At 41.8% G+C, this 16,239-nt stretch overlaps 1 protein-coding gene across 1 annotated transcript in view; it reads left to right on the plus strand.

Annotated features, from left to right (window-relative positions):
- The window catches only part of LOC104857031 (intelectin-1b-like), an 18,236-nt gene extending 2,426 nt beyond the window's left edge, over positions 1 to 15,810 (plus strand). The window contains 7 exon segments of the mRNA XM_010616696.1: positions 7,935 to 7,998; positions 10,748 to 10,990; positions 11,292 to 11,467; positions 11,962 to 12,082; positions 13,047 to 13,162; positions 15,665 to 15,728; positions 15,731 to 15,810. Coding sequence (XP_010614998.1) covers positions 7,935 to 7,998; positions 10,748 to 10,990; positions 11,292 to 11,467; positions 11,962 to 12,082; positions 13,047 to 13,162; positions 15,665 to 15,728; positions 15,731 to 15,810 — 864 coding nt within the window.
- Positions 15,811 to 16,239: the final 429 nt, after the last annotated feature.

Raw genomic sequence — 16,239 nt, forward strand, 5'->3', positions numbered from 1 at the left:
TTTTTTTTTTTTTTGTACTGGGAATTGTACTCAGGGCCTTTGCATGAAGCTACATCCTTAACCTTCTTTATTTTTGTTTTTGAGCCAGGTGAGGTGGCCCATGGCTATATTCCCAGCATTTGGGAAAGTGAGGCAGGAGAAATGCTGCGAGTTTGAGGACAGTTCGGGTTACATAGTGAGTTGAAGGGCAGCCTGAACTACATACCAAGTTCCTGTATCAAAAAACAAAAAGCAAATAAATGAACAGAACCCCCCAAAACCAAACAAACAAAAATTTTGAAATAGGGTCTCACTGTGTTGCCCAGGTCAGGCTTGAACTTGTGATCCTCCTGCCTCAGCCTCCCAGAGTAGTGAGAGTTCGGGTGTGTGTCCCCAGGTCCAGTTTCATTTTTAATGTCCAGAATTTGGCAGAAGTGACACTACCTGACTTTTGAGATTGTGTCATAAAAAAATATACAGCTTCCGCTTGGTTTTCTTTTTAAGATGAAATCCCGGTGATGCCTTCAGACGCCTGTTTCACTGTACCGTGAAACCAACTCTCATGACACCACAGTGCTGGACACCATGTGAAAGGAACACACAGAAGGAGAAGATTCCAAGAAGCCCTACATCCTCCCTTGTCCAGTTCCTTCAGTCTTCTACCACAACATCAGCCACGTGAGAGGAGAAACATCATTTTTCTCTTTTGAGACAGAGTCTTGCTATGAAGTCCAGGCTATCCTTGAATTCACTATGCAGCCCAGGCTGGCCTTTAACTTGAGGTAATTCTCCTGCATCAGCTCCCAAGTGCTGGGATTACTGGCACATGTCACCATGCCTGGCTAAGCCCTAAGAGTTATCCAGACCCCAGCCACCATCTGTAGCCTCATGTAAGGCCCCAACAGAACGACGGGATTGGCTTGCACTCTGGCTGGGAGACTGACACTTCCTGCCAGGCTTAACTCCTCGAACTCCAACACACTCTGGACATGGGTCCCTGAGTGACAGGACTCAGAGCATTACACACATCAGTGCCATCCAAATGACACAGTCTATGCCTGGGGAGTGGACAACTGAGAGTTCTATGTGTGGAACTTTCTTGAAATCTGCCCGACGGATCCCTTCTTGTGGCTGATTTTAAACTCAATCCCTTAGCTGCAATAACACACCCACTGGCGTAACTGTTCTCTGTGAATTCCATGAGCCCTCTAGGGAGCTATTGGACCCCAAGGTGACCTTCAGAGCCCTTGGACTTGCAATTAGTGTCAGAAGTGGGCTGATCCTGTGGGCTGTTCTTTAACTCTGCGTGCATTATAACCTTGATACAAAAATCTGATACAAATATAAGAGGAAAGGATAATTATAAGGCGGCCATTCTCATTATCATGCGTTCAAAAATCCAAAATAAGATATTAGCAAATCTTAGCTATTCATGAAAAATACATCATGGATATTCAAGTAATCAGTGTAACTCAGTCGAGAGATAGAGAGAGAGAGAGAGAGAGAGAGAGAGAGAAGAGAGTCACAGCTTTGTAAAAAGAACCTGATGACATTCAAACTTATATAAGATGAAATCTATTACTATGATAAATTGTATCTTCTGGAAAACTACACAAAACAATTTTTTGATGGAGAAATTGAAAGCTTTGCTTTAGAGTTTGGGAATGAGATAAGGAGGTTGCTGCCCCCACTTCTAGTCAGAAGTTTATATTTTCATTTTTGAAAACAGTTTTAAAAACAACACTAATATTTTATTTTGTATTTATCTTTACTCTTTATAAGTTGCCTTTAAATACATGATTGCCCTTGATCTCCAACACAGCCCTATGCTGAGAATACTATTTGATTGATTGATTGACTGACTGACCGAGACAGGGTCTCAGTATACTGCCCAGGCTGGCCTTGAACTCCTAGACTCAAGTGATTTTCCTGTCTCAGCACCCCCCCTCCAAGTATCTGGAGCTACAGGCAGGCACCAACATGCTCAGCTCTTGCCAACATTTTTCTAGAGAACTTAGCTGCCATGGCTGGCGTGGCCAAAGGGTTCACGGAGTGAGAAACGAAGGTGAGAGATTAAGAAACTTAAAGAGTAAAACAAAGAAGACAAACAGGACAGTAAAGTTTGCATAGCTGAGGCCAGGTGGAAGCTCTTTGTCCTGATGAGACAAAAAGCTTGGCTTTCATCCTCAGTGAATTTATAGTGGAGAAAAGGGGATGCCTGAGTGGAACAGGGAGAATGGCTAGGGTCTGCAGGAGATAACACTTGTTTCTCTGACGAATGGTGGGGAGGAAGACAGTCCTCTTCTCCCAGGCCTTGCTCCACCACGCCCTCTGCAGGAGGAGACGAGTTAGGCCGCGCCATAGTGATCTACAGCACATTATGCTCCCTGCACGTAGCCAGTGAAATAAGGCAAGAAAAAGAAAAGATATGCCTATAAATGCAGAAAATTTAAAAAGCTCTGTTATTTCTAGAATTAATAAATAAATTTGGGTTATTAGGTCAACACACAAATATCAGTACTACATACTAGATACCAGCAATTAGAAAATAAGATAAAAGCATGTACAATATCAGAAAAAGTAAAATCAGAAAAATGTGCCTGGGTGTGGTGGCACACACCTGTAATCCTAGCACTTGGGAGGCTGAGGCAGGACGATCACTGTGAGTTGGAGACCAACCTGGGCTACACAGTGAGTTCCAGGGCAGTCTGAACTACATAGTGAGACCCTGTCTCAAAAAAACAATCAGACAAACAAAAATCTCAAAAAACAATATCAGAAAAATGTAAGGGCCAGTGATTTAGCTCAGTGGTTCTGCTGCCTGCCTTGCAAGCGCAGGACCTGAGTTCAATCCCCGGTAGAAAAAGAAAAAAAATATATATAATTTGCAATATCACCAAAATAATTAAATGCCAAGGGATAGATTTAATGAACATAAACAAAGCTGTAGAAAATACTTGTAAATCATGGAGAAATTAAAGATGACCTAAAATAATGGAATAATACATCATGTTTGTGGATTGAAAATCTTCAAATTATAATGATATCAATTCCCCCAAATTTGTCCATGAATTCAATGCACTCTTATTCAAAATTTAGGCAGATACTGGAAATTCCAGGAAATTCTAAACTTTATATGGAAATGCAAAGCCAAGAGTAATAAAAAAAATCATATTTTATTTTTTCAGATACCCAGGATCTTCACACTGAGCTGTATCAATAGCATTTTAAAAATATAGTTTTTGAAATTTTGAGATAAGATCTCACTAAATTGGTATAAAATTTTCAGATTAGACTTCAACTTACAAGTCCCCCCTGCCTCAGGCTTCCAGAATGCTGGGATTACAGATGTGTACCAGCACATCCAGCTAGTAAAACAATCTTGAAGAAAATTTCAGAGAACTGACTATATCAAATATCTAGACTAGTCATAATCAGGATTCTTTAAAAAGTAAATGCTTAGAAAACTCTTTTATGTATAAATTTTTTCCATTAAGCTTATTGGTACATTTTAGGTATACAATACAGCTACATTCATCATTGGATCTTGTACCTTTACGTGATGTATCTTGGTTCTTATTTTTTTCCCATACCCCTGCCCTCCCTTCACTCCCTCCACCCTTCCCTAGTTACAAAGACTTTGTTTCTGTGTTTTCCTTTTCCCTTCTTTCCTTTCTCCTTCTCTCCCACCTCACCTACTCCTTTAGATGTTTTCTTCCTATTTCACAATATCATTTATACATTTTGATCATTATTTGTGCTTGTAGTCTTTCACACCAGAGAAACTATCCAGTATTTACACGTGTGTCCTATTTATTTCAGTTGAGTATGGCCTCAATGTGCATCCACTTAGCTATAAATGTCTCCAGTTTCTCATTCTTTATGGCTGAGTAGTACTCCATTTTATAGAAAAACCACATCTTTATCCAGTCTCCAGTTGAGGGGCAATTGGGTTGTTTCCAAGTTTCAGCTATTACAAACTGCTGCTATAAACATGGATGACCATATATCACTGTGACATGATTCTTTTAATTCTTTTGGGAAGATACCCTGGGTACCTTTCCATGTATAAATTTTTTTGGGGTGTGGCCTCAGAAAAAATGATGAATCAATGCAAAAATCAAACTGAGCAGGGGAAAAAGCAAATAACATAGGCATAAAGTTTCGCTGCAGTGGGCGATTAAGGTGTTGCTGAATCTGTAGAGCTTGACAAACTATTTGCTATCTAGTTTCGTAGTGTGAGTTTCTCTATACACAGAAGCGCCTTATTCTGTAAAGAAATCTTTTTGAAGCCTTTTGCTGACAGTAACTGGGTCAGTCACTAGTTAGGTATGCTCTTCCCATCCTGAATATGTATATGAAACTATCAAATATGTTCAATGAACAACACTATGTTATCTGAGTATAACTCATCTGCATATTTACAATGGACTTCAGGGGACTCATTCACCCGTTCCATTTTCAGCAGTTTGGCCTACTTTATCAACTCGGAAGAGAAGTCATCTCTGAGTTACCCTAGAACGTTTTTTGGGCTTGTCGTGTCTCTCCTTTTTACCTTGTCAGTATCTCCTTTTGCGTGTGTGTTTCCACCACTCCTTTTGTTACTGGAGCAGATGCTATGGCGACACCAACTGGCATCGTAGGGTATAACATTGCCGATGTGCACTGGGTACAGGATGGGTGGATATGGGCACCCTGGGGTCACCAGACTTCTTCCTTTTTAAAAAACAGTACAAGTGTATTTCAGCCTATTCACTGTTTTTTTTTAAAAAAATAATTTCAGATTTCTTTCTTGAGCATGTTGAGCTTGGTGTAGAGGGACAATATTGTGTTGCAAGAGTAGTTAGATGGAAAAATATTTAAACATAAATGTAACCTGAGATATGGAATGGGTTGTTTCTATGGTAATATTATTAGAAAGACTATTTTAATATTTTGAAAAACATAGTTTTAAATGCTTTCATTTGTTTTCATCAGCTAGTGTGTGCTTGTAGTACAAAATTACAAAGCTATAAAAGGCACAGTGAAGGCTATCTCTCCCTCTCACCAGTGGCTCCAGGCGCTAGATTCCTGCCCCAGAGCTAATCACTGCTATAACTTTTGTTATATTTAATCTCCGAACTATAAGAGTTGCTACTTATGTGAAGAGACATAGATTAAGTGGCCAAAATTCTCTGAGAGAAGGTTCTGGGTAACAAGAAGGAACAGATTTTGATCTTCTAACCTGAATACCTGTTCTTTTGGGGGACACAAACTGTTATTTGTAACAGAGATAAAAAGATAAATGTCTGTGACGATTAGCTTAATTGTCAACTAATTGGTTGGAAGCTGCCTGGGGTTAGAAAAGCACACTTCTGGATGTGGCTGGGTGGGTCATGGAGTCATGGCCTTGGGTTCTGCGTCCAGTGCCTGCCTCTGTGGCACTGTTCTCCTTCTCTGCTTCCTGACCACAGTGAACCCAGGAGCTTTATTCTGCCCCTCACTTCCACCATGATGTTTCGTTCTCAGAGCCAGCCATCTATGGACCAAATCCCTGCAACTAGGAGCCAAAAGAACTACTTTGACCTTTAAGTTTCGAGTGTGGAGTATTTGGCTCCAGTATGGGAAAGCTGACCAGTGCAGCCTCCAGTTGTCATACTAAGTTAAGTTCAAATCCGTGGTTTATGTCTCCCTAGAATGTTTTCAGAATTGACTCTTGTTAAAACATTTCACTCAAACATGTTCAAGTACTTCTTTATGTTAGGAAATATCCTTTGTAATCACTCAATACTATTATTTCACACTGTTTTTTAGCTTACACCAGGAAGGAATCAGAGCTTCTTTGAACTCTGTGGTGACATTTAAAACCTTGAGGTCAAAGAGTTAGTGGGCTGGAATGAAAGTTCTTCTGTCCTTGGGTTCTTGATGAAGGAGTACAGTCAAGGAACAGAAAAATGATGAAGCCGGGCTTGGTGGCACATGCCTATAATCTCAGCACTTGGGAGGCTGAGGCAGGAGGAGTGCTGTGAGTTTGAGACCAGCCTGGGCTACACAGTGAGTTCCAGGGCAGTCTCAACTATGTAGTGAGACCCTGTCTCAAAAAAACAAAAAAACAAAAAACAAGAAAAAAGAAAAAAAAAACCCAGAAAAAATGATGAAAATAAATGCACAATTTAATGCAAAGTGCAAAAACACTACAAGTTGAAAACATAAAGGATAGGTGGGCCAAGCCAAAGTAGCTGTTTCAGAGTGGCAGGTTTTTTGTACACGGAATAATTTCCAGGGCCTAGAGAACTATAGCGATTATCATTGTTCTGTTTGTATGGTATTCATACTTGTCTATACGTCATCTTAAAAGTTACCTTGGAATATCTCTGTGTTACTCTTTCCCCCGCCCCCATTAAGTTTATTGGTACATTTAAAGCAAACAATACGGTTACATTTATTATTGGGATCTTGTACCTTTACAGGATATATCTTGGTTCTTGTTTTTTCCCCATATCCCTGCCCTCCCTTCACCCCCTTCAACCCTGGGATTCCCCCTTCACCTGTCCCTATTTACAAAGATTTTGCATTTTTTCCTTTTTTCACAATTTTTCTTTTCCCTTATTTCCTTTTCCCTCTCCTTCTCACTTCCCCTTTGGTTATTTTCTTCCCATTTCACACTATCAATTATAACATTTGAACCTTACACTTTTAGCCTTTCACACCAGAGAAACTATTTGGTATTTACTCAAGTGTGTCCTATTTATTTCACTTGAGTATAGCTTCAATGTGCATCCATTTAGCTATGAATATCTCTAGTTTCTCATTCTTTATGGCTGAGTCCATTTTATAGAACAAAACACATCTTCTTTATCCAGTCTCCAGTTGATGGGCATTTGGATTGTTTCCAAGTTTTAACTATTACAAACTGTGCCACTATAAACATGGGTGCCCATGTATCACTGTTGTATGATTATTTTAATTCTTTTAGGAGGACACCCAGCAGAGGGATAGCTGGGTCACATGGAACCTAGCAAGACAGAAAATAATCATGAAGTCACAATTTTTTCCAAAGGATCTCCATATTGTCCGTGCTATAATAAAGTGGTGTATTGGGTATGTGGTGTCACTGAGGGGAGCTGACCAGTTCTAGGATAGCTGAGCAGAGTGGGATTGAGAACTGAGGAAGGGTATTCAATGAGAAAGAGGTGGGGAATCAGCTTTATTCCTAAAATGCCAGCAGTCATTATTAAAATTTCAGTAATTTGTGATAAAGTGAGCAAATTAAAGATAAAGTCATGGTATTGAATTTAATTTATTCAAGCTAAAGATTTAGAGTTTTCTGAAATGATCCTTTTCCTATGTTGTTGTATTTTTTTTTTGAAATGGTGCTGACAGTGGTATATGTTTAATTTTAGAAAAACAGTTGTACTTTACAGGAAAGACTCGAACAAAAATCCTAAAATTCACATCAACACTTGTTACTGCTAATCTGTTTCGCACTTTTATATTTTGGGAAGTAGGCCCATGGAATCCCCAAATCTGCAAACAATGCTACTAAATGACCTTTTAGAGTTGTCCTTGGATGCCAGTGAAAGAATTATCAATAAAGAACCTTCTGCAAAAAGACCAGAAGCCTCACCTTGATTGGGCATCTCGCCAGGGGAGGCGAGGCTGGAGGTCTGGGCAGTGCCCTCTGGGATTTCTCCATAAAAGGCTCGGTGCCCTGGTCCTGGTCAGGTGTCTCTGTAGAGGAATCACACAGACCCTACTCAGCTGGCCACCCTCAGCTCCGGGCCTTGTGTGGAGGGAAGAAGTGAGTTGGGAAACACTAATTTCGCTTCAGTTCAGTTTAGGTCCCAGATGTGTGGAATTAAAAAGAAAAGAGGCAAGGATCCTTCCGTCTGTGTGGGACTAGATAGGAGTGCAGTAGTGACAAGGATGTGGGGGAAGGATGGTTAAATAGTGACTCTCATCTTGCTTTTCTTTAGGTGGCAATGGTCCAACCTGGCTTCCTGCTCTTCCTCATGGTGGCTGCCCAAAAGTGCAGTTCAGGTGAGTCTCCTTCCAGGAGCCCAGGCTCCCCAGCTCATCCTTAGTTTTGGATGAAAACAAGTAGTTTTCTTGAGTTGCTCCCAGGACCTGAGACTCTCCTGGGAAGATGACATCTTTGAGATGTACTGAGGTCCCCTGGGATGTAGGCTGAGATCTGATTTCTGAGGTACTGAGGGATCTGACCTGTAGCAGAGAGGGTGCTCCTAAGGCTGGACCTTGGTTCAGGCTTTGAGCCTCACTTTGACCTTGAAGGGTCTCTGGAAAGAACTGTGTCCTCCCAGCCATCCTCACTCCCATGGCCTTGATCTTGGGGCTTGTATGGCAATCTCATGGTCTACTTTGGATCCAGAGAATGTTTCCTTCTTAGTCCTCCTCTCTCCAACAAGAAAAAAAGGCTTTTCAGTATTTTTCTTTATTATTATTTATTTTTGACAGTGAAAATATTTTTTCTAATATTTTCTTACATGTTCTTCAATAATAATATTTATTATCTGCATTTTAGGAACAGGGTAAGCAAGGTTCAGGCATGTTGGACTTCCTTACAAGGACAATTGATTGTAAGCATTGAGCAGTTTATAGCTGATTGCCTCTGACCACAAAACTTTTTCTCTCCTGTGTCCTTCCTTCTGGTTTATATTCCAGTGAAGACCAGTATTCAAGATTCCTAAAAAGCCAGGTGTGGTAGTGCACACCTGTAATCCCAGCACTCAGCAGGCTGAGGCAGAAGAATCGCTGTGAGTTCAAGACCAGCCTGGGCTACATAGTGAGTTCCAGGTCAGTCTCAACTACATAGTGAGACCCTGTCTCAAAAAAAAAAAAAAAAAGGATTCTTCATTTTATGGCTGTATTAGTTTCTTGGCCACTGTCTGTGCCGTCTTCTTTTACTGTCTCTTTCAGCCATGTTAACCTACCTATAGTTCTTTTAATGGTGAACTTCTTTTGCTTTATTGTTTTCTCTAGGCTTTGGACAGGTTGTTCCCCTTCTCTGAATTCTTTTTTCTTTCTTCCTACGATGAACCATAGGATGTTTATTCTCTCAGAATAAGCTTAAGGTGTCATTTGTGTAGACTTCTGTGACTGAGACGTCCTATGCTCAACAATCCCCAGCCTTCAGTCAGGCCTCTCCATTCTCCATTCTCATCTGAGTCTTTTGTTCTCCTGAATTTCTGTTTCATCCCTCTCAGTGCACTTTTCTGTAGATGTTTTGGAAACACACTAGGGGTAGCGCCTTCCTCCTCCTCCTCCTCCTCCTTCTTCTTCTTCCTCCTCTTCTTCCTCTTCCTCTTCTTCTTCTTCTTGTTCTTGTTCTTCTTCATCATCTTCTTCCTCTTCCTCCCCCTCCCCCTTCCCCTCTTCTTCTTCCTCTTCTTCTTCTTCCTCTTCTTCCTCTTCTTCCTCTTCTTCCTCTTCTTCCTCCTCTTCCTCCTCTTCTCCTTCTTCTCCTTCTTCTTCTTTTTTCCTGCTCCTCCTCCGTTCTCTTTCTCCTTCTTTGTTTGGTACAATGTTTAATTCCTTTGAATCCCCAGTGCCCAGGGCAGGGCCTAGCACAAGCATGAGGATGTGGGGAAGGCCGTATTAGGTCTGGGCTAGATGCTGGCCACATGGGCTGAATGGAGATGACAGTGCATCTGAGGGCCTTTCAACAAAGGCAGCAAGGCCCTGGCGCAGTAGAGGAATGTTTGGTATTCGTGACAAGAGGAGGCTGAGTTTTATTTCAAACCAGCAGTGAGAATGAGATTCTGCATTTTCTGTGGCCAATACTGATCAGAAGGAATGGAGCTGTTGTCTCCATGTCTGCCCCAAAGCTGCAATGAATTCAAGCAGAGGTCCCATAATACACATGGTGAGTGATACAGAATATAAGACAGTCCAGCCAAGCATGGAGCTTTGTCTCTGGGAGGTTTTCATTTAATTCTATTTTTATAGAAAGTGATGGTACAATGTACATATATTACACATTGGGTAAAGTTTGCAATTAGTTTTGAACATACATTTTGGCAACATAAATTACTTTCACACTGTTATGCCACCACCACCAGTTTGCCCCCAGAAAAATTTTGTGACCTCAGATTGAGACTCTAGCCATTAAGCAATAGATTCATGTTCTCCTTTTCCCTACTGTTCTACTTATGGTCTGGATAAATTTCTCTATTCTCGTTACATCATATAAGTAAAATTATAAATTATTTATTCTTTTGTGTTATGCTTATTTTCTTAAAATAATATTGACAAACTGCAAACTGTTGTAGCATGGATAATTCATTCTTGTTCACTCGTATTTGTGTACATTTATCAGTATATTACAGTACACATTTAATATACACTGGATAAACATGTTCATACAATGTTTTGTTTCTGCATTCACATGTTGAGGAATAATAGTTCAGTAGTTTCTACCTTTTGCATATTGTGATTAATGATGCAAAGAACATTAGTGTGCAAATATCAGTTGGAGTTCAGACTTCAATTTTTGGGGTATATATCTGGAGTGGAATTGATGAATCATGAAAAATCTATGCTTAACTTTATGAGGAGAGTTGCTGGGAGTTTGGATAATTTTGTTTTGTTTCACTCACAGGGGTATGGTCATCTGAACGCAGGAGATTCTAGTGGTCCTAAGAACACAAAATGACAGGGCTCAAGTGAGGCGTTGGGGCGGTATTTCTGGTCCCTAGAGCTGTTCTGGTTGTGGGGCTGAGATAGGCCATGAATTCTCAGACAGGTTGGCCCTGGCTGCTTCTTATTACAGCTGGCCTGTATTTTCTTTGCACCAATGGTGTCATCTACCGGACCTTCTGTGACATCACCACTGCGGGTAGAGGCTGGACCCTGGTGGCCAGTGTGCATGAGAACAACATGCATGGGAAATGCATGGTGGGAGATTGGTAGACCAGTCAGCAAGGCAACAGAAAAGACTATCCTGAGGGCAGCTGGGCCAACTCTAACAACTTTGGGTCTGCAGAGGCGGGCATAAGTGGTGATTACAAAGTTGGTGCCATTCGCCAGCTTTGCAGGAAGTGTGAGAGCTGGAGTGTGGCAAGACATGCAGGAGGGAGGCTTGGAATGTGGGATGTGGATGAGAGAAATATATGTGTTGAGTTCCATCTTGCTTCTAACAAAGCCCAAGAAAAATGGGGCATCTGGGTGGTGGGGGAAAACATTATCTGCTGAAAATGGGAGTGTCTGAACCCACCTGAACATCTATTCACTTGAAACACAACTGTCAGCTCATGCAAGTACTTCATGTGTGTGTCTTTCTTTCTAATGGGGTCCCCTGGTCTGGTCAGGCTCAGTGTTGGTTGCTTTCCGGAACCCTGGCTACTATGACATCCAGGCCCTGGACCTGGGCATCTGGCATGTGTCCAAGAATAGCCCCATGGAGAACTGGAAGAATAGGTCCCTGCAGAGGTACCGCACTGAAACTGGCTTCTTCCAGAGGTTGGGACACAATCTGTTTGGCCTCTACCAGGTCCACAGGATGCTGGCTGGGTGACTTTCTTGGGTCTGAAGAGCAGCAGGTGCTTGAGGATGGACTGAAGAATTTTCTCTCTTTCATATTCCTTACAACCTAATTTTCAGAAGGATTCATCCACTTCTCAGAAATCTTGAGCCAGAAGGAAAGAGACTTATGAGATATAAGATTTGGAGAAGGAAGAAAAGAGAGTGAGAGAGGAACATAGCAGAGAAGAGAGAAAGGAGGGAGGGAGAGAGAGATGATGGGGAAGGAGTGAGGAAGGGAGAGAGAGAGAGAGAGAGAGAGAGAGAGAGAGAGAGAGAGAGAGAGAGAGGGATTTGCAAAGTTTTTTTTGAGAAACAGAGCCAAAGGTAAAAATTCTCATGTTGACTAGTTTTGAAGTAGTCTCAGTTATGGAGAGAAGACTGTCTTCCCCTGTATGAATTGTAGCATCCCTGTGAGTGCCTGAGCTATTTGGCCCCATTCACTGATGTCTTTTTTTCTTGTAGAAATACCCAGTGAAATATGCAGCAGGAAAGTGAAGGACTGACAATGGCCCTGTGACACCTGTGGTCTATAATTTTGGTGATTCCCAAAAGGCAGCACTGTATTATTCACCCAGGGTTTGGAGTAAGTCTTCAATATTCATCTGTAATATCTGTAAGAAATATGATAAACTTGTTTACCATAGGTAGCAGCTATATGTCATTTACTGCAGCTTGGTTCTCTTCTATGAATGCTATGTGTATTGTCTTATTTAATCTACATAACTTCCTTTGAGGACTGAACTAATATTAACTCATTGGTAGAAGTTAGGAATCAGGCACTGAGGGATTGATGACATAGCTCAGATCAAAGGGCACAGACAGCAGAGTTGGCATTTCAATTAGGAAAATTTGGCTCCCCGTCCTACTCCCAGCAAACCCATTACCACTCCATCAGGAAGTTGTTAGAAGCAGGCTACGTTCATGTGCACAGGGCAGAACCACAATCGTGGAACAGTTTTATTTTTATTGTGAAGGGTAACTATTCATTTGTATAACTTGAATCTAAATTCGACAGCATATCCTTCATAGAGGCTGAGTCTCTGTTATAAAATTGAGTTATTTTTATGTACATTTCAACTCTAAGGTTTTAAAATAAAAGAGAACTAGAAAAGTTTGAAGGGGGCAGTGGCGGTGCCTCAGGTTGAGAGCACTTACCTAGTATGCTGTACCAAGCCCTGGGTTTGGTCCCCACTACCAACTCCCCCCAAATAGAAAAAGAGTTAAAAAAAAGAGAAGACAGCTTGAGTGTACCTGTCACCTGCATTAACAAGCCCTGATGATGTTTGGTGGTGATCTTTCTGCACTGTTGAACTTCTCTGTACAAATCTCTGGTAGACCAGGAACCCTCCTTCAGTTCCAGCTTTTGGGCTTTGCAATGACAGAAAGGTCCTTCTTGACCAGGGTTGGTCCTAGAGGACCCAGTGGTGCTGAGCTCCACGTGCACAGGTAAAGTGCTGGGCTGGAGCCTCAGCCTGAGATAGAGTCTTTGTGCTGACCCAAAGGATGCTAACTCTATCTTCTCGATATTTTCTGCCTCTTGGTTTCAGATGAATTCACTGCAGGATTTGTCTACTTCAGAGTATTTAATAATGAGAGAGCAGCCCATGCCTTATGTCCTGGAGTAAAGGTCACTGGATGTAACACTGAGCATGGGAGTCTTTGTGTGTACCAAAGGGGCCTGAGAGGGAGGCTAACTTTGTCAGTGTGTGTGTGTCTTTGTGGTAGCAATGTGGATGTCTGTGTGTGGGACTGTCACATTCCCTTGCTCCTTCCTGTGTTTTCTGGGACCAGAGTGCTAGACCTTGTGTTGAGGTACAGACAAATTGTAATACTGAGGACCAAAATCTATGTCGAAACTTTGAACACATATTGCCTTTGGGAAGAAACACTCAGTTGTCTGGAGCTAGAGTGGTTGAGAAACTAGACTTTGATGTTTTACACCTGAGATTTAGCTTTAATAGTAAAACTTGGCCCTCCTGGGCTTCTGAAGGGCTGCATAGATGCAAACTCTGTTGAGTGGCTGCTTGAGGTTCCTAGACATCATCTTGTGGACCTCACTCAGGCCACCCTCTCAACCACAGGTAATTTCTTTGGTGAGAGGTCACCATGGAGACTGAATTTTAGGGGAGGCATACTCCGCTGGCGCCTGATGTCTCATTGGTGTAGAAATCATTAGGCTCCTGCTATTTTTTCTAGTCTCTAAAGGATGGAAGAGGAGGAGCCTTTGGTAGTGAAGAGTGGGAGTTGTCATACTAAGCTTGTTCACCGGGACCCAACAGTCCTCACATGAACAGTCTGAGAAAAAGGTCCTGAGCTGCTGGCAGGTGACCCAAAGATCTTATTTTCTTTAATTACTCAGCCATAAACTTACCCCTTTTCCTCATCAGCATGAGGCAGCTTCACCATCAAGGAGGACCCTGGGGTCATAATGGGGAATGTTGACTTTGGGAGCTCCAAAGGGATAGTTCTCTTGTGACAACCTCCGTGGCCCTTCCATGGCCTGCAGAGTGTGTGATGTAGTCTACACATGTGATCTTCATTCCCCAGAAAAGCTTGAAAGGAGCATCTACCTTGTACTGCACAGGCAGTACAAAGGTTGTGTACTCCTTGTGGAGCATCTACTAGGACATTCACTCAAATCTGTAATTACTATCAAATGTGTCTGAGGTATAACAGAAATATAAACAAGGGGGCTTAAAGGTAGTTCAGCGGCAGAGTGCTTGCCTGGCAGGTGTGAGGCCCTGGATTTAATTCCCAGCAGCACAAATAAAACAAAACAAACATAACATAACAAAGCCCAGCTAGGGGCTAGAAGAGCACATAACTGCTGGTGTTGTCAGGGCAATGACTACAGGAAAGGTCATTTCTGACTGAGTTTTGAGAGATGGGTAGAAGGTGAGGAGACATTGGTGCAGTACAGAAGGAGTGAATAGCATATTCACAATCATCAGTGTTTCAGCAAGCTGTTTTGCATTTGGGTGCAAGGGGTGTATGTGGGTTAGAGACAGAAGTTGATGCTGGAAATCACAATAGCTGCATCAAGAAGAGACTTTTATATCACACCAGTGATTAAACTTTATGCTATAGGATATGGGAGCCATTAAAGCATTTTAAAGGGCAGATTGACTTGATGATCATCTTGTGTGTATAAGGATTGTTCTGGCAGCCCAGTGAGGGTAGATTTTCTTGGAGGGATATTAAGGACAATGAGGCCACTACTGAGGTAGTTTCAATAGTCTGGATAAAGACCTGAAGCACCCTCTGGGCTGATTGGAGTGTGATTATGAAGTCCAAAGATTTTAAACCCATGAGCAATAAATGCAGAGAATAGGATGAGGAGCCTAGAACAATATGGTTTTCATTTGGGTGAGTGTTTATTAAGTCAGGACATCTGGATATAAACAGGTTTGGGTCAGTGAGGGATACACAGTCAGACGCTGCTACGTAACAGTAGTTTGGTCACTGAAGGACTCCACCTATGAGATTGGATCCAAGCTATCATATCCCCTCACGTTGATGGAGTCATTGAGGTCTGTGTCCACACACTCCACAATGTTGTTACAATGATAAAAATGTCCATCCATGCATTTCTAAGACTGCATCCCAACCTTCAAATGATGCATGGCAATAATTAATTCATCTTTTGTCATATCCATATATGACAAGCACCTGTGTAGAGATCCAGGTGGTGCTTGTGTGAGGTCTTCAGCCTAAGACACATCTAGACTGGAGATAGAAATCCGGGGCCATCAGTAAATTATGAATAGTGAACAGTGTGTTCAAAATTATTGTTTCAGAGAGTGCGTGATGTTGAGAGAGCAGCAAACTGCCTTTTAGTTTTCATGCATATGGTATAATCCAAAGAGGGTCCAACAATCTTTAAGGGAGAGGGAGATGTGTCCCCTTATGAGAAACAGCACTTAAGGAACTCTGGAAGAGTCCAGCCAGGACTGAGAATGAATGTTCAGAAAAATTGAAGGAAAGTCATATGAGGACGATGATGTCAATAAAGCTAAAGGAGCAGGCGTTCTCATGAGTGTCAGAGATTAATATCACCAATGGGAATTTTGAAGAGACACAAGGGTCCACTGGCTTTGGCCATTTCCTCTCTTCCTGCTCACCAGCACATCTCTCATTATCGTCTCCTCCTCTCCTTGTTTCCTAGCACTGCACTGGTGGAGAAGGATTCTTCCCAGAGAGGAATCCTATGCAGTGCAGAGATTTGTCTGCTGGAATGGATATGGAACTCATATTGGAGGGAGTAGCAGCCAGGAGGTAACTGAAGTAGCTGTGCTTCTGTTCTATCGCTGACCCATTCGTGCTACGGGACTCAGACCTCTTCTCCAACTGTGGGATCCCAGTGATGGAGGATATCTTGCCTAGTAGCTAGATTGCTAATGGCACAGGAGAGAAGAGTGAATCATATTCATTCAAGGCTTAGTGTTTTTATAAATTCTTTCATGTGGGAAATTTCAAAAGAACATCTATTGCTGTGATTGATACTGCTTTAGCCACTTTAGGGCTTTGAATATTAGTTTAGGAATCCTGATAGAGAAATATGCCATCCTTCAGCCTCTTTCAGGTAGTCCTTTAATGTAGCTAGAGGAATAAGGACAGGAAGGAGGCGTGTTACCTCTTCCTAACTCATTTATATGCATTGATCAATTTGCATCCTCCACCTGAATATCCTAAATATTTTTTTTTCTTGGTACTGGATATCAAACTCGGGTCCTTGAGCTA

This window comes from Fukomys damarensis, unplaced genomic scaffold (assembly GCF_012274545.1).
Source record: "Fukomys damarensis isolate Sample0158 unplaced genomic scaffold, DMR_v1.0_HiC HiC_scaffold_19, whole genome shotgun sequence".
In the NCBI taxonomy this organism is placed as follows: Eukaryota; Metazoa; Chordata; class Mammalia; order Rodentia; family Bathyergidae; genus Fukomys; species Fukomys damarensis.